This window comes from Lepidochelys kempii, chromosome 18 (assembly GCF_965140265.1).
Source record: "Lepidochelys kempii isolate rLepKem1 chromosome 18, rLepKem1.hap2, whole genome shotgun sequence".
In the NCBI taxonomy this organism is placed as follows: Eukaryota; Metazoa; Chordata; order Testudines; family Cheloniidae; genus Lepidochelys; species Lepidochelys kempii.
The window spans coordinates 23,391,023-23,414,299 of record NC_133273.1 but is presented as its reverse complement, the minus strand read 5'-3'; the positions used below and the strand labels follow the sequence as shown (position 1 = coordinate 23,414,299).

Here is a 23,277-nt window from a genome sequence, read left to right as displayed (position 1 = left end):
CTGCAAGTGGCAACTTTACGTCTGGGATGAAATGTGCCAATGACCCTGCGAGGAGCTGGCGCTGCCCAGGAATGCCTGGAACTCGCTGTCCCCATGGGTGAATGAACAGCTCTGAGTGCTGATCACGCCCGGGCATTTCAGAGCACGCTCCACTGGGGGCTCCTACTCCTTCAGCCCAGCAGGGGCCCTGCTGCCATTCAGATACGCCATATCGCCTCATTGCACGAGCAGAAGGAGCCTGCTGCACAAGGTACAGCCCTGTGCCTGCTGCCAGGCTAACAGACTGCGGTAAATCGTTGCTTAGGGGACCTGCTCCGTTGTGCTGGGGGTTCGATAGCTAGAGTTGCTCTGAAGTGGCTATGGGCTGCAAGAAACACGGGGGCAAAACTGGGCAGGCGTTGCCCAACCCCCAGGCAGAGCACAGCTTGCTCTGCACCAGCTCCAGGAGGCGACAGTGAGACAAGCAGCAGCCTCAGAGCCGGAACAGACACAGTAATGGGCAGTGTCATTATCAGCTGGGTCGCTGCAGCCTGCGGTTCGAGACCCCCCGCCTCCCCTTGCTGCAGCTCAACGGGAGTGCTTGGGAGCAGCTGCCAGCGCAGTGGGGGTTTCCTGTCACCAAAAGAGGCAGCTCTCCGGGGAGTGGTCCCAGGCCTAGACATCACCCCACTCCCACTGGAGCAGGTCTGAAGTGGTGCAAGTTTGTCCTGTCCTTCTGCGTGGGCGCGAATTTCACCCTAGTAGGGATCTCCAGCTCTTTCCGCCCGCAAGGGGCGAAGCACGTGTCCAGGAGCAAAGGGAATCCAGTGGGCATCGTTCTCTCCCTGTTTTCATGCTAGGCTGCCTCCGCCAACCCAGCGTGGCAGGCTGAGACGTGCCATGTGCTTAGCGCCGGGGGCTGCCCCACTGCCTCCGGCCTACACTGAGACAACCTCTGAGGCCACGATCCCCGGACAGGCCCAGGCTCATGGCCAGGGCCTGCAAGAAGCCTGGAAGGGCTGGACTCCTGCTGCTCCCCAGGACAAGAGGGCAGCCTCTCTCCTGTGCTCCAGAGAGCTTGTCCCTGAACTTTCCCTTCCTTCGCTCAGGCCACGAACCCTTGTCCTACCATCACCCAGGCTGCTGATAATCCCTCCCTGCCTCAGGCTGCTCCCCTGATTCTCCTGTATCTGAGCTGCTCAGCAGAGGGGTCTGCAGCCGCTAAGGGGGAGCAAAACCAAGGGAGGTGCTACATAGCCAGGAGGCAGGGGAAGCATCCCAGCTGAGGAGAGGCAGGGAGCAGAGTTAAAGGAGGGGAGGGGCAGAGGATTGCACCAGATTCTCCTACAAATAATCAGGGCTTATCCTCTGCCAGGGGAGTAGGCCGTGTCCCCTTCCCCGCCCACTCCCAGACCACAGGGGCACATGGGCGAAGGAGAGCCAGCCCTGGCCCTCCATCCAGGTTAGCTTTCTACAGGTTCGCTCTGCCGGTTACCATAGTGATCACAGCAAACAATGCGGGATGGAAACCAGCCACTTGTTCCCAGCGATGGCCACTAGCCAAGCTGATTAAGAATTAACGAGACAAAGCCTGCAGCTTGAGCCTGTGGCAGGGAGCGGGTTTAAAGTGTGCAGATTAGGGGCAGGCTTAGGAGGCCCGAACCAAGAGAGCTCCATCCAACGTCCTGAGACTTAACGGAACTAACCTGGTAGCGGCGGGAGTGCAGCAGCCTATTAATAACTTAAATTACTGTTGCTAATAATACTAGTTAAATTCATTTAATCGTTAAAGTTTAATGCATTCTTCAGGCTGGCCCCAGCTTGGGGACAGCATGTAGGCGGGAGCTGGCTAATGTCTCCAAAAGCAAACCTAGGGGTCTTTACGTCTCACTGTTTGCTGCAATAAGCAGCCCTAGAATACAGTCTCCCCAGTGCAGAAATAACTCAGTAGAGAGGGCGGGATTGGCCTGGTCCTGCTCTGAGCGCCACAGTCTGGCAGCTGGAAGCTATAGTTCATTTCGGGGTTCAATGTGTCAGATTGGTACTTAGCAGCAGGTGCCCATAGTGAAGGATCCTTTAGAAATACAAGGGGCAGACCGCTCATTGGCACCCATGCCACCAGGTGAGGCCAGACAGGCCAGCAGGTCCACCTTGTACCCAGGAACTCTGGCACCTGAGCTCAGACGTATGCCACCTTCTGGAAACGAGCCATTGCTCGGAGGGCCAGGGAGTGCTTGTTGGGAATGCTTCCCCTTGTGCCAGGAGGTAGAGGGAAAGGTGGCACCAGCATCCCAGCAATGGAGTCTCTCCTGGTAGCTCAGCCTGCAGAAGCCCAAGGGATTGGCTTTCTGGGAGCAAAGAGCATGAAACCAGCATTTCTGGGCTGGCCCAGCAGCCTGCTGGCTCATGCCCATCCCCCCTGAGCATCTCACTCAACCCAGGCGAATGAGATCTGAAAAGCCAGACCCACCCCCACCAGCTATTGTCCTGTGGCTTGGCTGGTGCAACAGACACTCAGAGGGGCGGGGAGTCCCACACACTCGTGCTAGCAATTGGCACACCGTAAAGAGTCATTCAGAAGAACGTCCCAGAGCCTGGGTGCTTCTCTGAACTATCAGCCGCTCTCCCGTCGACTTAATGAATCCAGCCCCAACAAGCAGAGATAGCTGTGTTGCTGGGAGAAGCTCTGTCCACACAAGCACTTGTGTCGGTGTAACTTACATCACTCAGGGGGGTGATTTATTCACCCCGCTGAGCCACATACATTCTGCCGACATACGGTGTAGGGTAGCCTCAGGGGCACCCAGCACGTGGGGTTGCGTACCTGACCATCTCGGCTAATAGCCATTGGAGGACCTATCCTCCATGGACTTATCTAGCTCATTGTTGAACCAAGTTATACTTTTGTGTATACTTTCACAACATTCCCTGGCCAGAGGCTGACTGTGCATTGTGAAGTAGCACTCCCTGATGTTTATTTTAAACCTGCTGCCTATTAATCTCAATGGGTGACCCCTGTGTTACGTGAAGGGGTAACTAACACTTCCCCATTCACTTTCTCTACAGCAGTCGTGATTTTACAGCCCTCTGTCATCTCCTCCCCCAGTCGTCTCTTTTCCAAGCTGAACAGTTCCAGTCGTATTAATCTCTCCTCCTGCTGAAGCTGTTCCAGACCCTCAGTCATCTGTGGGCCCTTCTCTGTGCTTTTCCCAATTTCAATATATCTTTTTTGAGATGGGGTGACCAGCCCTGGGTGCAGTATTCAAGGTGTGGGTGTGCCGTGGGTTTATATAGTGGCATTAGGATATTTACTGTCATCTTATCTGTCCTCTTCCTGATGGTTCCTAGCGTTCTGTTAGCGTAGTTAGGTTGCCCAGCACTTTCCATTAGAAGTGCCTGTTTGCAGTTGCTTATGACTTTGTCACGCTATAACCATTTGGGCTGAAATTTTCCAGACCAGGCATCTGCCTCAAGCTGTTTCTTTGGGGTAAATTTCAGCAAAATCAGTTCAGCCATGTCCATGCTCTGCCTTGAGTGCAGGGGACTGGACTAGATGACCTCTCGAGGTCCCTGCCAGTCCTGCACTTCTATGAAAAACGAAATAAAGGAAAAATATGGTTTGTTTGGTCAAGGTTAAAAAAATTTTTACAGCTGTTTTGTTGAGGAGCTTCACGTTCCAGAGCAGGCCCTTGAAAAGCAGCAGGGCAGGGGGTGAGCATGGGCTATTATTCTGTGTTCAGGAAGGCTCCTGTCCCTGTAAAAATCCACCAAATTTGGCCAGGTTCTGAGCTCAGAAAATCAGTTCACAAAAGCTCAGGCAGCATGGCGGAGAAGGAGGAAGTAATCTGATGTGAATGCAGAAGGTGGGGGCAGGGGTAAAGCCAGGTGGTGGGTAACAGGAACAAACTGGAGGGGGCAGGGGGCAGGGTGTGTCTGAGTGTCTGTGTGTGGGGGGGGGAATGAGGGGGCAAAAGGGTCTGTAGCCACTAGAGAACACTCCTGTCCAGAACATGGAATGGTATCCAGGATTCCTGAGGCCCAACGTTCCCCTGCTGCCTGGCAAATGGTGCGGCTCATTGCCCTCTCGTGACTAGTCCACAGAGAAGATAAAAACCTTCTACTACTACCAGTTACTGATTTCCTCAGGTGCAAAAAGGAGCCTTAATTCTGGCATTTCCTAGCTTCTGGGTGCTTGACTTTGCAGCCTTTCCTGGTCTTTCAGCACAGCTTTTGTCTGCAATACAGATACAAACACACTGTCGTTCCTCCCCATTTGAACTGTAACGCTGCAGCCTGCCCGTTAGCTGGTGTTGCGGCTCCCAGAGGTAGAATTTCAAGGCTTGTAATGGAGCCTCCCATCGGGCAGTTGGCAGGAAGTACTGTGAGCACAGCAGTAAATAATTGATGGGATTTCTTAACTAAAGGCGGCAGGTGCTCACAGCAAAAGTAACTGCAGGAGAAGCATAAAATTAAATGTAAAAGGGCTGTGACCAAGAAATGCTTAATTAAGAGCCTACTTAGCAAAACTCCGGGACCCTTCTTCTGTTGAGTGAGTTGGGGGGGGGTGACTGTGAAGTCTTTTCCCACTGATAACTGGGGTTTTGCCATATCACCTGCATGGATTTTGCTGGGAGTCTTACTACATGGACAGTCAATGATTCCACTGCCGAGCTTCCCATTTGTAGTTTGTGAGTTTGGTCTGGAACAACCTCCCTGCCCCAGTGGAGCCCCTGACTCTTTCCAGCTCATCTGCGTTGCCTTGCCCCGTCCCTAACTAGGGCACCATGCGTGCAGCCTCCTAGTGTGCTCCCTCGCCTGTCTGGGCTCAGGTGTTTCGCCTAGAAGCTGCACAGCGAGCTCTGCACTGCCAGCAGCCTGAGACACTGTAATCCACTTAGTTTACTTGTATTTACCTGTATGGGTTAATCTGCTGGGAAGGGTCTGATTCCCTGTGCTGGAGACAGTATGTAAACGTAAAGGGCACGGGGTGCATTTGTGCAAGTCATGCTCGTTCTGGTGCTCCCACAGTAGCATGGGCATAGTCAGGACACTACTCATTCAGTTGTGAAAATCCGATACGTTTGCACGCTGACCCCATTTCCGGCCCCCAGGGGAGCTGACTATAGCTGGAATTCAGGGAATATTCAGGTCAACGCATTAGCAGCAGCTGCTGCTGCGCTGCTCTCAGATCAGTGGATTGCAGGATGAACCTGATCCGCAGGCCGCTAGTCCAGGGCAGCCAAGGAAAGGTGCACACACATGTTGCATAAGACTTTGCAGGCAGTGGCTGCACCAGGAGAGGGTCCTGTTAAAGTTTTTGCCTGAACACACATTGGTCCCAAAGCAGTGACGGCGTCTGAGAGCAATTGCCATGGTTACTACAATAATTGGTTAAGATTTTACATTAAGGATATAAAATATACACAAAGGAAAGGCTGCTGCTTATGGGAAAGCAATCAGGGTAAATTCCCTCTTGATCTTAACTTCAAGCTCTCCAGCTGTAATAGCCAATTCGTGGGGTGGAAACATTAAAACCACATTTTGTTGTTCATTTAAAAGAGAAAAATATTTTGGCCCTTTCCTTTGTTTGTACAAACAGAGTCGTGATGTGTATAATAGACAGCAAAACGTGCAAAACTACTCCAGACACTCCAGCGACTCTGTCTTGTCAAGGAACGTGCGCTGGTGACTGTCTAACCAACCTTCTGACGTGTCTTTGTGTTCCTTTTGCTCCATAACACACCCAGTGCAGAGATGAGATTCTGCACACACCATCCGTCGGCAGAGCAAAGACCAAGTGGTGTGTCCCCAGGGCCAGAGTGGTGTGTCCTCTGGCCCATCACCTAGTTCGCTTCCCAACCTCAGTGAATACTTTAGTGACTCAGTGGCTTGGCTCCATACCTGTGTACGAGACCTTACACTGACTCCATGTGCGGGAGGACAATGCACAGGGGGGTTCTAGAGCAGCCTCCTCACCAGTCATCTGTCATCAACTAACGGGTCAGCTTCAAGCCAGCAAAGGCTTTGCTCTCACTAGATCTCGGTTCTTCCAGCCTGCGTATGTAAAAAGCGGCCGTAGCGAGCCCATGCTATCAAACCCCTCATGAGGCTTGTGCAATGTGGCTCTGCCAGCGCTTCCGAATGGAAACACTCGAGGGGCCTTAGCACGGCTCAGAGCTGGAGCTCTTGATTTTTATTCTTCCGCAGCAGGGGTACGCAGAATGTAGCCAATGAGTCACATGCAGCTAAACCCGAGGGAGTCCAGCACACTCCTGTCACATTGGCAGGCAGGCCCGGGGCTCGCAAAGTTTCTATAGTCAGGCTTGCTGTAGCGATCTGCTGGGGAGCAGAGACCCAAGCGGGCTCCGGCAGGGATGGGGTTAAAGCATCTCTTCAAAAGCCAGTGCATTCTGCTAGCTAGCAGGGTGGGGGGCAGCAGGGAGCCTCATTAGCAGCAGGCAGCTTTCCAGGAGGGCCAGAGCCTGGGAGCAGTGGGACGGGGAGCTCTGGAGCTTGGCTGATAGGAGGCACAGATTAGACCTGGCTGCAGGAAGCCCTGTTGGGTGGAGGTTTGGCATTTAAAGGGCGTGGGATACTTTTACATTTGCTATCTTGGCTTTCCATAGAGCCTGGCTATTTAAACTTCCCCTAGCCAGTCAGAATCCTCTCCTGGCCTAGCTATTGCTGTGATCACCTCACACCCCCAGACCCAAGGTTTCAAGCACTCTGAGCCCCCCCACGCCAGCTGCTGCACCCACAAGGATCCTGCCTGCCTGAGCACTACCAGAGGTGGACACACAGCTCTCAAAAGCTTCTGCAGTGGCATGCGAGGCTGAGTGAGGACGTCCCTTTGAGAGAGCAGCTGCAAAATCCGCCAGTGGTAAATATTTCTTACACAGCACTTGAAGAATTCCCTCCGTTCCTGTGAAAGCAGGAAAAGTGGAGCAAGCCAGGCTTCCTGCTGCCCTTACAGCCGTTCTCACAAGGCCAGGCTGGAGTGACACCCAAATGACGTTCAGATTCATCTCCTCCTTGTGAAATGGGGAGCATTTCTAGCCTCAAATTCTAACATTCGGCCTGAATAACCGATAACTCTGGGGCTAACCTCAGACACCTGCCTCTGCTCTCAGAAGCCAAAGCCCTGCCATGCCTCTCTCTCCTACCCACAAATATCCCCTTCTCCCCCACTGCTTTTGGGGTAGACCCAGAACAGACAATCCTGGATGTGGGGGGTTGGATTTGTTATTTTCCATGCGTCTGCCTGTGGCAGAAACTCCCGTCCTTCCGCCAGCCATGCGAGGGACAGAGGGCTGGCTAGGCCAGGCCAGATCTGGGATCCAGCCTCCAGCACACACCTAGGCCTGATTCTTCTGAAGCAGCCAGCCCGCAGTGACACAGCCATCCCAGGAATTGTGTTTTCCACATTGAGGCCTTTTATTCTAAGGCCCATTTCTCTAGGGCGAGGGGAGGGGGAGCACTGCACAGGTGAGACAGCCAGCCCCCAAACAGAGGGCAATGCTGCTACCCAGTGCCAGCAGGCTCACTCCTCCCTACCCTTTCCACCTCCCACCCGCTACCCGAGGGGCTGACTCTCCTGATTCGATTGGGGCCTCGCAGAGGGCTGGGGGCAGGAGCCTTTCGCCCACAACCCCACCCAAAATCCGTCAGGTTTCAAAATATTTCACAACACAAGCCCCTTGCCCTGAAAATTCCCCACTTCGAACTCTCCCGGGAGGGGTTTTAATGAACCAGCAGAGGAGGAGGGTTTCCCCTGCAAACATTCCTGCAGGAGGCATATTCCTCCTGCTCTTCTGGCAACTGCCTGCCCGCCCCATGAAGGGTGTTCTTTCACCTCCACAGGCCCGGACAGCTCTCCTGTCTCGAGTTCACATCCCATCAGTCTCCACTGGTCCCTTTCAGCAGCTCTCTCCATCCCCAGGGAAATGCAGGCGTGGGCAGTTCTGGGTTCCATGGGCTTTGGAACACCGGAGAGACGTCTGCCGGCCTGTCCATTAGGGAGGGACGATGGGGCTGGGGTGTCGATGTGTCCTGCTCGGCAGCCTTCCAGCACACTGCTTTCATCAGCTATGGGGCGTCATCTGAAGGGGTAGAGATGCTGAGCACAGGGCCCCTCTGCCTGCCCTGTCTAAGTCCTGGGCATTGCACTGCCCATCAGCTGGGAAACATCTGCTGACAAACGTGGCAGCCCCTGACCAGCATGGCACAAAGGTCATCCTGACCCCTCCCCAACACACACAGAGTCCCACGGGTGGAAGGTGGGTGAGGATACAGGGGCAGAGTGAAGGCTGGTGCTGAGTACCATAGAAATGCCTATCAATAAACAGAGACAGTCTCTGTCTATCTGTATTTCCATTGCAGCCATCGCACAAGCAATGGACAGTTCTGTCTGCTACCAGCGCTAAGGAAGGGTTGGGTTTTGTGTCCCTGGGCATCCCAGGGTATCCTGCCCCGCCACACAGCTGTCCTGGCCCTCACCGTGATCAATGCAGCTAGCGATAGCTGACACGCCTGCCCCACCTCCTGCAGGAATCCTGTCCTGTGGGTGCTCTCAGACCTCCAGTCAATGCTAGGGTTGTCAGCACATGGTTCCCAGCCAACCCCATGAGTTAACACACCACTTCTCTTTGGACAGTGCATCAGTTGAAAGCTATCCTGAGCCATGATTTGCAGACTGGCTTTGGCCAAGGCCTCGAATGCATTTGTATGTTGCTGTGGGAAAACTGGGTAGATTTAACCAGCTTTGACATCCCTCTCCAAGGGATCTGGAGTGCACATTGCCGGCCGATGAAAGGCCCCAGACTTGTGCAATGCTCTTGGACACACAAGAGCACATCTGGCTCATGTGGCTGTCCTCCCCTGCCCGTCTTATGCCCTGCCCACCATATACTTTTCATCATGGTGCTTGGTTATCAGAGTTGTTGGCGCCTTATTTATGACCCAGAATCATCGCTTGCTGCCTTGTGGTCCCTGCGCCCAGTTGGTGGGGTGGGGTGGGGTAGGGGGGTTGGTGTTTTTGCCAGGAGTTACACTGGAAGGGACTTACTTTGTTCTCCCACATTCTGCTGCTACATGAGTGGGAGCTGTTCAGGGGGGAGGGCGGGGTTTGCTGACACTCACTAAAGACCCAGAGGTGGCTGCATTTTGGATGTTGTCATTACTGAGAATTTGATTCTGTTCCGCTTTGTCAAAAGTGTGTTTGCATTGTTAAGAATCTTTCTGGGAAAAGTCCCCGAGTGAGTGACCGTTAATTACCATGCGCGTTCCCCAAAGAGCTGCAGGGTATTTATAACCCCGTCCTCCAGCCCGTCACGGAAAATAAGATTAGAAGTTGTGTAATCTGCAGTGCACAGATCCATGATGTTTGGGTAACCTGCTTTTCTCACCCCTGATCATTTTATATTTGCTCTTTGTTGACCTTCTAGCATTTTGGCTCCACATCCAGCAGGCTATGGGAGAACTTGTATAGGGTCCCGGTCAAGAGCTGGGACCCCCATTCCCAGCTGCAAAGAGAATGCAGCTATTTTGGGGACAGACGTCTAAGTGTTTTAATCACCAGGTGGGAGCATTAAACCCAGAGAGAGGCTCATGGTCAGAGAACAGAGATTATCAGCACAGGTGAAATTCCCCCCTCCGTGGAGGGCCAGTCCTAGGTCTGGACACCACTATAGGATTTATGTGGAATTTACGGCTTCCCTACACTTTCTGCTGTCTCTACATAAGGATGGGTTTCACACACACACACACAGCATACATGGGCAGAGCTCCCTGGAAGTCACCAGAGCCACACTCATGTCAACAGTGAGCTTGTCCCAAATTTCTGACAACATCATGGGGTTTGATTGCGAGCTTGGATCTGGGCAAGTTCTAAGCACCAGAAAGCAGGAGTTAGAATGGAAGGGCCATGCTAGGCCATAACCAGCAGCGCTGGCTATCACTGGCCCAGGAACGGGTTTGTTTTCAGAGCACCCTGGAATTCTGAGGTTACTCTGTAATAACCAATGAAAAGTACCCCAGTACTCCCGGACTTTACCATGCACACAATATGTCACCTGAAAACACACAGGGGCCTTGACGTCCGCAGCCCTCTCTCACAAGTCTACATTCCTTAAACAAGGCGGAAGCTTGTCTTTCCACACATTGGAACAGCCTTTTTAATCCTGCAGGGCAGCCTAATCCATTTACATAACTATAGCCTGGACAAAGGCGACTGTGTTATCGCCCAGTTCCAAAAGCGCAGGGAACAAATCCTCCTCAGCCCCACCTGCAACAGGGAGCAATATTTCCATCAAAAGTGAAAATCCAGCCTCTTGCCCTTTGTTACTAGGGTAATAAAGAACGGACGTTTGACTTCCCACTGTGATAAAGCTGTCATGTTGTTAGCAAGCCCAGGTTTTACAAATGAGAACAATTCTTTTAGCAGCCAAAGCAGGCTCTGTGCCGACTGTTTGTTGAATGGCCTTGTGTCCAAGCCAGATGAGCCTCACTAGGGCCAGATGCTGCAAAGGCTTAGGCAGGTGAGTAACTTTATTCAGCTGAGAGCTCTCAAGTCCTGTGAATAGAGTCGCTCACCTGCACTAGCCTTGGCAGGATGGGGCCCTAGGGCAGAAGACACAGGGCACATACAGTTCAGCAAGCACTTTACACAGTATCCTGCCACTTGTGGAAGAAAGGACTAAAGAGACTCAAAAGGATTGTAATGTAATTGACCAGTGCAAGACACACCATGGGCCAGATTCTCCAGCACCTGTAGGAAGGATTCTTCCCTGGTGGTGTTTTACATGCAGTTTGCACCGGTGTAAGTGGCTACAGCCAGGTCCCACGGGGTGGAGAATCCGCACGTATGGATTTAGCAATCCAGGCATTGCAGGGTTCTCATTACTCACACTACACTCGAAAAACTCATACGACTTGGAATCTGAAGTTAACGTTGAAATTTGCTACTATGTTCTTGTTAGTATTTATTTTCAGCAATGCCCACCATGTTTTCAAACAGTCTTGGCACCGAGGAATTCACAATCTAAGGAAAATTAGATTTGATTCGAGAATTAGATCCTAAGGAATCTTTCCTTGGGTAAGAAAGCCCTTTTGCTTGGTTTACAAAAATAAAACTAGCTGTAACCATGCATCAGATGAAAATTGTACGAATGTATAAAAAGGGGAATCTTAATATGAATGTGCAAATTTGCCATAAGATCAGGCACATTAATTTTCACTACAGGATGGGAGGGCAAAGTTACAGAAATGTTAGCAGTGCTGTAATTACAGCTTTAGCAGTGTGGACTCCATAAACCCAAGACCTGGGTTACTTCTATTGTGCACAAGCTGAAGAACAACTAAACGCTATAATTGCTCTAGATACTCTGACAAGGCCAACACACACACAAAACCAACCACCTGAACTCCCTGCAAATCCATCCCCTACAAACAAAATTCTCTTACTTTGGACAGTGCCCTAAGAGAAGTCGCAATGAAGGGAAATCTCCTTTGGCTGCAGCATAGTGAACAGGTAACGCTCCTGTGTCCGTGGCTATCATCGGGTCACTGCCTCCAAATCGCAGTAGCCAGTCTATTACTTCGTGGTGACCAAAGCGGGCTGCGAGATGCAGGATGGTGGCACCGGAATTGTCTGTGTCCTGCAGAAACGAAACAAGACAGTTCCTATTACGATCCGCTCCTCGCGATGCTTCAATGAGTAGGTGGCGAGGTTTTCTGGACTGCCCACTCAGATGCACACAACCATGGCAGATCCTCCGACCCTGGTTAGCAGCAGTGCTTTATCAATGGCTGCAAATCTGGGAAACTGCAGCGCCATCCTGCACCGAGCGTCTCGCACGAATGGTCAGTGGCCTCTGTGAGACGCGTTCAGGGGGTGAGCCAGGTTCCTGGTGTCCACATCACCCCCCCCACACACACACACACCTGGTATTAAATAAATAAATAGCATCCTTCTCGGGAGACTCAGCCGAGAGGCCAAGGGCTAGAGTGGAGTGTGGGGGGGGGAAGGCTGCACCAGTTCTGGGGACAAAGAGAGGCCTTCAGTAGCACCAAGCTCACAGATGCAGAAGGCAAGAACAGCTGCAGGAGAGCCCCCACCTATGAAATGGGAACCGATGGGCATGCGGAGAGGGAGCCGCACAAAGCTATTAAAGCAACACAAAGCAAAGCAGCCAGTATCCAAAGGAACGTGGTTGCCACTCTGCCAGTCTTGGGGGCACAGAGAGACAACGTGCAGGCTAGAAGCAAACACTGGATATTGTGAGACCCTCTGAACTCCCACCTCTCATCCCTTTGTGCTGCTCCAGACAGAACGCCCTGTGACTGCACTCCTGACACTCCCCGACACAGAGGAACCCCACAGAGCTGACGCAGTGCCCTTAGCCACCAGTATACAGGGCTGGGTGCGAGGGCTGTGGTCCAGTGAGCCCAGCACCAGAGCATCACCATGGGCTGCTCTAAGCCATGCAGGGACAAACCACAAAGCAGCTTCTGAAGGGCCTCAGGATAGGAGAGCTTCGCTCTCCCTTCCCAGCCTCGCCAGGCCGGAATATTCGGCCCACTGGGTCTATCTGCATGCGTAAGAGCTACTCATCGTGAATAAGAGCTGGAATCAGGGCATCAGAGCCCAGTACAGCACTAGGTCTGGGACCTTAGCCATCTCCTGAGAAACTTCAAAAAAGAAATGAGCCGAACAGGTAGGGAACCTTGAACCTGTGCCAAACGCTAGGCCTGCTCAGTCGCGAAGGACGTGCACTTCTGCGAACAAGGCCTTGGTTGGACAAAGTCAGCGTTGAAAGTTCCATGACTACTAACATTGCTGAGACCCAATTACACTGGCTTTGCCCCAGCATCTGAGCCTGTTAATTCTTCCAGCTTCTCATCTGGTGACTTTTCACATAGTGCAATAACCCAAGTGCTTTTGGGGAGACTTACAAAACTCCGACAACAAGCTAGGACCTTGCAAGAAATGCTGTTGGGGCATCTAGAACCCCAAAGTCGGAAGAAGGTGAGGAATGGGACTAAGCTACTGAAGAGGAGAGATGTGGCTGCTGTAAGACGTGCATAGTGACTTACCCACAACTTAGGCAATAAAGAACCTTTTTCATATTCACATGCTCAGATTGCCGGGCCCTGGCCCTACAGCTCTGCCCTGCACAAGTTACCAGAGCCCCTGCCCTTTCCTCAGCCCTCATGTATTGATCTCAGGAAACTGACTCTCATCAAAATCCCAGAGCAGAAAGGATTAAACAAGTTCTCCCTGCTGTGTTTAATCACAGTGTTGCCAACTCAAGTGATTTTATTGCAAGACTCATGATATTGGGTGTTTGACTTAAAGACCCAGCTCCTGGAGTCAGGTGATTATGCGAGGATCTGAGCTTTCATTAACAAAAAGGCAGTTTCCAGCCCACGTGGCCAGGCAATCTGAGCATGTGAATATGAAAAAGGTTCTTTAATGCCTCAGTTGTGGGTAAGTCACTATGCATGAGTGGTTTCTGGCCTTTATGGTGCACTCAGGCCACATGTTCAAGAAGACAAAGAACAATAATCCAACATATATTATTCTTTTAATATCTCATGATTTTAAAGCTGGCCTCATGAGCTTTGGGGCCTGATTCATGATTCTTGAATGTAGGGAGCTAGCAAAACTGCACTTAGCCATTAATGCAGAGACATGAGCTGGGTCGTTTCCACTTGCTGTAGTACGTCCAGGTGAAAGTGAAGGGGCTATTTAAAAATAGCAACATACAGATCTTTGGAGATGACAGCACCTCTTAGTTACATGGGAATGTATGTGCAACCCACTGACACTCAAGACCTACTACCCAGTAATTTGTTACATTTAAACTGAGAGCACATTTGGGAGTGTATGTTCAGCCATCCCCTTAACTGATACTTCTGCCCGTGAATGGATAATTTGCTGATTGTTCTTCCTGGGCACTGACCTGCCTGTTAATGGGAACGGCATTCCACCACTCCATTGGTCCTGCCCCAGGGAAAGCTGGCATTGTACTGCATGGCCACAGCAGAAGAGTAATGCTGTGTTGGCTGCTTTGGCATGCAGTCCCTTGGTTACGGCACAGCCCCACTGCGGTCACCAGCACTCATGACAATGTAGAACAGCAAGTGGAATTCGTCCAAGATGGCTCCTAATTGTGCTGAGCCTGTCCTTCCAGCTTGATCATCTCTCCCCCCTCCTCAGATGGCTTTTTAAATCACAGGAACATCACATGTTTTCACCTCTCAACCCACATCATGCAAGCAGCTTATCCCTCAAGTGTCTGCACTGATTGCATACTGAGGTGAAAGAACCACTCAGACAGAATGCAGCGTGCTACCCAAAGGCATGAACCATTTACATTTCAGCCTTCCTGCCTCCAAAACCGTGCCACGCTGTGCGGAAGGAATCTGGGGTGCTTGTCGTTAGTTTCAGTGGGTTCAGCAATGTCTGGGCCACAGAGAAATACTGGGTCCAGCCTTGTGGCCAGCTTTTAATCTGATCACTGAACTTTGACTGCCTGACTGACAAGAACAGTAACAAACAGAGCTTAAGCTGATAGGTTTCAGAGTAACAGCCGTGTTAGTCTGTATTCGCAAAAAGAAAAGGAGGACTTGTGGCACCTTAGAGACTAACCAATTTATTTGAGCATGAGCTTTCGTGAGCTACAGCTCACTTCATCGGATGCATCACGAAAGCTCACGAAAGCTCATGCTCAAATAAATTGGTTAGTCTCTAAGGTGCCACAAGTACTCCTTTTCTTTTAGCTTAAGCTGAGTAACCCAGCCCCAGCAATCACACACCAGATGCTCTGGGGATACTGAACTCCTAGAGGAAATAGTAACTTTATTTGGTTTTATCCTTGCATATACTAGGGCCAAACCCTGTGGTCTGGGCTCCAGTAAACACCTGCTGAAGTCAATAACATTCATATGCAAGAGCCACTGTATGTAAATACAATACGAGCTGCGTAAAAACTAGATTCAGCCCCTGTGCCACTGAATTGCCGAGTACATTCCTCCCGATCACCTCTGGGTCCAGGGCGAGGTTTCTGAAGGTCATTAGACTGCAGGGAATTTCAAGTGTTGCGCAATTTCGATGAGGTGCCTGGTGCCTCTGAATGGGGCACTGGAGGAGACAGTGTCTGCGATGCTCCAGCAGACTGGCTATTGGAGATGGCAGGACTTGTAACGCATCGTGTGCGTTTGGAGGGGAGGAGTGGGCAGGGCAAGTCCTGCTGCATCCAGTCCTGAGTGATCTTCTCCACACAGTGCGGGAGAATGTAACTCCACACTCACGTTCTCCCTTGCAGCTCCCTGCTATCACAGCCCGGGGCCTCTCCGGAGTAGAAACGGCCCAGTCCGGCAGACTGCGTCTGTGGTGGACACGTCCCTGCCGGTGACCAGCTTGGGACCAAAGTCATTTGCGTGGGACCTAGGCCCCACTTCAACCCACGCCACCAATTTCCAACGAGTGTTTTAGCTGGCTGTGCTAGCTAGTCCCTCACCCACCTCCAGCCCGTGACATCAACTGCCTCGCCCGCTGGGCCACCTGTCCTGTCCTCGTCTCTCTAGCTGATGCACCCACTCTGCCACCCCCGCCCACCCCCACCCCCTCCGCCGCCCCTGCCCGCCTCCTTAGCCCAGAGGCAGCTGTTAACCAGCTGGCAGAACCCATTACCCCTTGGCCCAGCCAGGCCCCACCGTGTCCGGGGCCCAGTCCAGGCTGACTGCCCCCGCGATGCGTCTGATCCACACACCCGGGGACACAGGGAAAGTTCCGAGCTGGCTCTGAATATCATGGCTGCACGGCAGAAACCAACCCTCTATGGGTCTGGCTTCCAAAGCGCCCAAGCTGCAAGCCCTGGGACGCCCCCTCTGGAAGGTCTGATGGATAACTCCTCCCCACTGCATTTTAAAAGGGTTTCCAATGGGGTGTGGCCCAGGCACGACACTGGTCATCTGTCCCCTCTCCTCACACAGGCACAAAGGCTCAGGTTCTCCTGACACACCTGCACTGTGGGAAGTGCCCTGAAATTGGCAGTGCAGGTTAACCGGCTCCAAGCGTGGGTGGCTCCAGGCGGGACTGCTGATCACAACAGAGCTTGGTCCCATCCTGCGATCAATAAAAGTCCTGTGCTCACGGTTCAGCACGGCGAGCACAGGCCTGGGAGTCAGAGACTGCTGAGCTCCAATCGTGACTACGGCACTGGCTCCCGCTGTGGAGCAAGGCACAGCCCTCCCTCCGCAGCTCTGGCAAAGTGGAGCTGACACATCTGCAGCGGCTTTCCAGACCTGAGCAGAGAGGGAAATTGACCCCGTGGATGTGTCCATGCTGCAAAGCACCTTTCAGCCTGACCCTGCTCGAACATATGCGGCCCTGACTTTTCTTAGCACAACTGGCTACCGAAAACGGCTGCTTAGCATCAACCCTTGATGCCCTGAAGGCAGCTCGTTTCAGGCTGTGTCGTGGATTGTAAAATGGGCAGTTCACAGCTTGCACCATGCTGGGCAGGCCGGTGGCATTAGTTCTGTTCTGTTTTAAGGAATTAACCCACACGATGTGAACGGTGAAGATTACAATTTGGAATTGACGCTGTCGGTTAGTGACATGAGCTCCATAGCCACCTGCACTTTGCAAACTGCGGGTGAAACTGATTTGATAATTTGATAATTTCAGCAAACAGATAAATCAGCAACTCTCACAATCTGTTCCTGGACAACACACAGACAAGACAAGAGAGGTGAAATTTGCTGCATTCATGAGGGGAGGGTGTTTGTGGCGAGTGAGGAGTGACTGTTTGTAAAGCGCTGTGGAGATGATGAACAGTGCTTGGTAAAGGTCACGTCTGGTTGTTAGGACCAGCCCGTGGGTCCACAGGGCAGGCTGCATCACCAGTGAGCACCAGGACTCCTGCTTGGAAGGGAGCAGGCAGGCGAGGAAGATAAGGCTGTGGGACGCTGTGGGACTGCGGGGCTCTCAGCACCAGCTCCCTTCCCGCTCTGTGCTCCTGCTTCCCCTCCACCCTTTAGCTGCAGTGGCTAGTCCGAGTGCAAGCTCATAGGCCCGACCTGTGCTGCTGTCTCTGCCTGGGGCCAGGGCCTCGAGAAATACCAGTGATGATGAGGTGTCACCCAGACATCGTCCATCCTTCTGTCTAGGTCTGGGCTGGAATCCAGCACCAAAGCGAAGGGCACCGTGTGGGGCCTGAGGAGCAGGACCATCCTCCCACCTTAGCAATACATGGGGCTGGAGACATGGCACAGCCTGGCAGAGCCTAGCAGGGCTTCCAGCCACCATCCAAGTCCAGGGCCTCTCCTAGTGTACACGGCACCTTTGCAGCAGTTCCCTGACACCCTGGGAGGCAGGGGGAAGGAAGTGGAGTCCTGGAGAGGGGAAGTGACTGTGTGTGGGAGGCCCTGGCCCCAAACTCAGCCCACTGCTCTCCTGCCCATGGAGGGCTGTCAGCTTCCAGGCAAGGCCCCGCACAAGGGAGCTAACTGTGTTCCAGCAAGGCGGACACAACAGCAGGCCCTGGGGAAACAGCTACTTGGTGCGGGGGGAGGCCAACATGGGACCATCCTGCCAGAGGCCTCTTGCATTTGTGGAAACCAGCTTCTCTGACACAGGCGACGCCATTCCCCAAAGACAGGTGAACAATCCCGTGTCCAGACACCCCCCACCCCAGCTGGGCCAGTCTCCACTCTGCCTGCCATGCCGCTGCGGGAAGCTCAGGACAGGAGAGCGCCCGCTCCCCTTAATCCAGCCTTGGTTACATTCCCCTTGCCTGCGGCCACCCCAGAGCTCCATGGTGCGGCCAGGAACGCCAGGCTCTTGCCCAGCCCCCACAGTGCCCTGTACCCAGTGCGGCTGCCCACCTAGAGGGGCACTGCCCAGCAGTGGAGCGCTGCTTGCCCCGCAGGTCCTCAGCTAGAGGGCCAGGGCAGGGGGGGCTGGTCCCGGGCCCCGCCAGACGAGAGGCCCCAGCTTCCCAGCACCCAGGCACACCCGGGCTCCCGCAGCAGGCGGCCCCAGGAGCCCTGGAGGCAGGGTGGGGCTGGGCCCCGGGGGAGGGAAGCCGCGCGCGGTGCCCACCTGAACGCAGCAGCCTCCCTGGGTCAGCAGCCACTGGAGACAGGCCAGGCTGCCGGTGGCCGCCGCGTCGTGGCCCGGGGTGGCCCCGTTGCGGGCCCGGCCGTTGCCCCGCAGCGCCGCCTCCTCCACCAGGTAGCGCAGACAGTTCAGCTTGCCGGCCCGGGCGGCGTGGTGAGCGGGCGAGGCGCCCAGCGGGTCCCGGAGCCCCGGCTGCAGCAGCCGCTGCGCCTGCAGAGCCTTCAGGGTGTCCACGTCGCCCTGGCGGGCGGCGACCAGAGCCCGCTCCAGGGCCATCTCCTCGGCCGGGGAGCCGGAGCCGCGGGCCCCTCACCAGCCCGGGGGCGCCATAGGGCTGCCCGGAGCGCCGAGCCGCTGGCGTGCGCTTAGCTCCCGGGAGGTGGCCGCTGCCAGCGAGCCCCGGGAAGGAGCTGCCGGCCGGGCACTGCGAGATCTGTGCCCCGGGACCCCTCCTGCCCCGCGCGCCCCCCGGGACCTCTCCTGCCCTGTGCGCCCCCGGACCCCTCCTGCGCTGCGCCCTCCGGGACCTCTCCTGCCCCGGGACCTCTCCTGCCCCGTGCGCCCCCCGGGACCTCTCCTGCGCTGCGCCCCCCGGACCCCTCCTGCGCTGCGCCCTCCGGGACCTCTCCTGCCCCGGGACCTCTCCTGCCCCGTGCGCCCCCCGGACCCCTCCTGCGCTGCGCCCCGAGGAGCTGCCCGGGGTGTCTCCTGCCCGGGGACCTGCGCCTTGCGGGGTCTCTCGCTCCGGCTGTCAGGCTGGCTGGGGCTCCCGGGCACTCCGAGTCGCACAGCGCAGCATGGCCCCTGGTCTTGGCACTTCCCGTCCCCCCGGTCAGACTCCAGCTGCCCCGCTCCCCTCCGGCTCCGCAGCCCTCCCTGCCTCCGGGGAACAGCAGCCAGGCGGCGGCAGGAGCTCGCAGCGATCCCACCGCCAGGACGGCTCCTCCTTCCCTCAGTGTCTGTCTGGGGAATCGCAGGGGCCGCTGTGATCTTCCCCTCCCCTGCGCTTCCCGCCCAGCTCCTCCTGCTGACACCCCACTGCTAATTCCCAGGGCCAGGAAGGGGTTAAACTGTCTGGCTCCCTGCTGCCGGGGGACCTGGCTAGAGTCCCTGCACTCCGGGCTGGCAGGAGCTGTGGGGAGGGGAAATGCCCCAGTGACTAGCAGGGCCCAGGGCGTGGGGAAGGGCCCACAGGCGGGTAGCTCTGTGCCTCTGGCAGGGGAGTCCGTGTCCTGCATGGCTGTTGGCTGGAGCCAGGGCTGGCCCTACCCCAGTTAGAGCGGGGGGATCACGTAGCCAGTGGTTTTGTGGCCCTTTCCCTGCTTACTGACCCTCCCTGGTCTCTGCAAGTGGCCCAAGTAGATTCCTACCTATAACCCCCCCAACCCTTCAGCTGTACCCTGTCGGTGGCATGTGAGGTCCCTGAAGTCACACAGTGTTGTGGGTTACAGATGTCAGGGCCTTGCAGAGGGGTGTCCCATTGGAAGAGGAATCAGTGATGGGGAGTCGGGGTCTTTTCTTGGTGTAGTCTAGATACACCAGTCCTAGAACAGAGCGAGTCACTAATGGCACCAGACAACCCCCCTCCGCCCCCCGCCAGGAACCTCAGCCCAACACCAATGCCTGGTTCCCAGGAAACAACTCTGCCCCAAGAATTTGCTCTGGCTAGAGCGATTAAAGCAGAGAGCAAAACTCTCTTGCTGTTTGCCACAGCTCCCCCCAGAAAATCACATCACAAAACTCACAACAACACAACCTTGTATCCAAGATTGTGCACTGCTGCCATACTGAGATGAAGGCTGTTTGTACAGGTGCCATCTGGTGGCTTCTGCCCTCAGAGTGTTGTTCATGTTCCCTGTTTCAAACGTAGAGCTTTTATGACAGGATAAAGACATGTGGATACTAGTGGTAATTATAATGGTGATTATTTGTGTTACAGCAGCATCCAGAGGCCTCACTCAGGATCAGGGCCCCCATGTGCTGGACACTGCACACCCAGAGGAGCATGTGGCCTATTCTAGTTTGCGTGTGATTGCAGGAGCGCCTTCCTCTAACACTAATGTGACCAGAACCCTGCTTGCGAAGGAGATACGGCCAAACTGGGCAGCTGTTTGGGGTTTGATAAAACCGGATCATGTGCGTAATTACACAAGACTCTTTGCTACACAGGAGAAGTTTGGTCTGCTGGCCACTGGATCTCTCCCTAGTTTGTTCATGTCACTCTGCCCGCAGGGACTCAAGAGCGAGTCCCATGTCAGGGCAGACTGTTCGGAAGCCCAAAATGGATGTGAGTTGTGTACTTAGATTTCACCAAGTAATGATCTACTGTAAACTCCTCAGGCACTTTAACAGTGTGATCAGGTAGTCACAGGCAGTCCCCATGGATACTCCGGTCTGTCTAACAACCACAGTGAGCTTGCCTTTGTGAGAGATGGTCCTTTACACCAAGGATCACAGCAATATTCAGGTTATTCCCAGTCCCAAAGGATCAGTCATTTACCCCACCAGAGACGATGCTTATAGCCAGTACTATAATAAACTATCTAAAGATTTATTAAGTAGGAAAAGAAAAAGAGAGTTATTGACAAGGTTAGTGCAGGTAAAGGCGCACACACAAACGAGTTACAATCTTAATTAAAAAATAATAATAGTGACTTCTCTAATCAGCAAGCTTTATATGACTTTTAGGGCTAACCCCGGCTGAGCAGCTGGGGATCTCTTGCCTATGCCTAGAGACCTCGTCCCCCAGAGTCCAAGCCACATAGAGACACAGTTCCTTCTTGTTAGGGGTTTCTATCTCCCTCCTTCTTCACGAACAAGGTCAGCTCCCAGACTACTGCGCTTGGCATCACAACATGGGGAATAGATGGCCAGCCCTCTGTGGAGAAAGAGGTGGTTAGGGACTATTTAGAAAAGCTGGACGTGCACAAGTCCATGGGGCCGGACGAGTTGCATCCAAGAGTGCTAAAGGAACTGGTGGCTGTGATTGCAGAGCCATTGGCCATTATCTTTGAAAACTCGTGGCGAACGGGGGAAGTCCCGGATGACTGGAAAAAGGCTAATGTAGTGCCAATCTTTTAAAAAGGGAAGAAGGAGGATCCTGGGAACTACAGGCCAGTGAGCCTCACTTCAGTCCCTGGAAAAATCATGGAGCAGGTCCTCAAAGAATCAATCCTGAAGCATTTACATGACAGGAAAGTGATCAGGAACAGTCAGCATGGATTCACCAAGGGAAGGTCATGCCTGACTAATCTAATCGCCTTCTATGATGAGATTACTGGTTCTGTGGATGAAGGGAAAGCAGTGGATGTATTGAATCTTGACTTTAGCAAAGCTTTCGACACGGTCTCCCACAGTATTCTTGTCAGCAAGTTAAAGAAGTATGGGCTGGATGAATGCACTATAAGGTGGGTAGAAAGTTGGCTAGATTGTCGGGCTCAACGGGTAGTGATCAATGGCTCCATGTCTAGTTGGCAGCCGGTGTCAAGTGGAGTGCCCCAGGGGCGGTCCTGGGGCCGGTTTTGTTCAATATCTTCATAAATGATCTGGAGGATGGTGTGGATTGCACTCTCAGCAAATTTGCGGATGGTACTAAACTGGGAGGAGAGGTAGATACGCTGGAGGGTAGGGATAGGATACAGAGGGCCCTAGACAAATTGGAGGATTGGGCCAAAAGAAATCTGATGAGGTTCAATAAGAATAAGTGCAGGGTCCTGCACTTAGGATGGAAGAACCCAATGCACTGCTACAGACTAGGGACCGAATGGCTCGGCAGCAGTTCTGCGGAAAAGGACCTAGGGGTGACAGTGGACGAGAGGCTGGATATGAGTCAGCAGTGTGCCCTTGTTGCCAAGAAGGCCAGTGGCATTTTGGGATGTATAAGTAGGGGCATAGCGAGCAGATCGAGGGACGTGATCGTCCCCCTCTATTCGACATTGTTGAGGCCTCATCTGGAGTACTGTGTCCAGTTTTGGGCCCCACACTACAAGAAGGATATGGATAAATTGGAGAGAGTCCAGCGAAGGGCAACAAAAATGATTAGGGGACTGGAACACATGACTTATGAGGAGAGGCTGAGGGAGCTGGGATTGTTTAGTCTGCAGAAGAGAAGAATGAGGGGGGATTTGATAGCTGCTTTCAACTACCTGAGAGGTGGTTCCAGAGAGGATGGATCTAGACTATTCTCAGTGGTAGAAGAGGACAGGACAAGGAGTAATGGTCTCAAGTTGCAGTGGGGGAGGTTTAGATTGGATATTAGGAAAAACTTTTTCACTAGGAGGGTGGTGAAGCACTGGAATGCGTTACCTAGGGAGGTGGTGGAATCTCCTTCCTTAGAAGTTTTTAAGGTCAGGCTTGACAAAGCCCTGGCTGGGATGATTTAATTGGGGATGGGTCCTGCTTTTTGAGCAGGGGGTTGGACTAGATGACCTTCAGGGGTCCCTTCCAACCCTGATAGTCTATGATTCTATGATTCCTTTCTTGTGCTCTGAGCTGCAAGATCAGCTGACGGAAGAAATCCACTTGCATGACTGATCTTCATGGTGGGGGAGGGCAAATATCTTTTATCCTCTTTATCCTCCCAAACTGTCCACCCGGAGTCCAGGGACCTTTCCCGCGGGGCAGGATGTAGCACCGTTTGTTGCAGATTAGCACGCCACACTAGTTAGTGTCTCTCTCCTGTCCGGTGACTTACGTAGATTTTCTCAGTACAGCAGCTCGAATATTACCGTACAGTATGGGATACAGCTGTCGTACGTGAGAAGAACGCAGGCAGCAACTCGCAAGCATTCAATAAAGTCGAAACACGAAACACATTCTTATCATGCTAATACCTATATTAAGAAAACGAACACACAGGTGAGCCAGACTGTCTCCGGCTATTTAGAAGCCAGGGCTCCCTGGAGGCATGGGGGCCTTGGCATGAGCTGGCATCTGCTCTGCCAGTGTCACCATTTATATGACACATTATGTCCCCACATGAAAGTGCTCCCCGCGCTACCCAGGACCAACAACCACCCTTTGCATCAGGCTTCCTTTAAACAAGGTCAAGCACCCTGTGACCCTCAGTCGTCTGAGGCTCCACCCCCAGACAGCAGTGTGGCTCCATGAAGTGTATCATAGGGATGTGGGGCTGGAAGGAAACTCGAGAGGTCATCAAGTCCAGCCCCCTG

General features: G+C 53.5%; 1 protein-coding gene across 2 annotated transcripts in view; it reads right to left on the bottom strand.

Moving 5' to 3' along the window:
* The window catches only part of ESPN (espin), a 78,113-nt gene extending 59,554 nt beyond the window's left edge, over positions 1-18,559 (bottom strand). For both annotated transcript variants that reach the window (XM_073316602.1, XM_073316603.1), the window contains exons 1-2: positions 18,089-18,559; positions 11,440-11,633 (exon numbers count right to left, since the gene is read on the bottom strand). In XM_073316602.1, the coding sequence (XP_073172703.1) occupies positions 11,440-11,633; positions 18,089-18,382 (488 nt within the window). In that variant the 5' untranslated portion in view covers positions 18,383-18,559. The remainder of the gene's footprint in view (positions 1-11,439; positions 11,634-18,088) is intronic.
* Between the last annotated feature and the right edge of the window lie 4,718 nt (positions 18,560-23,277).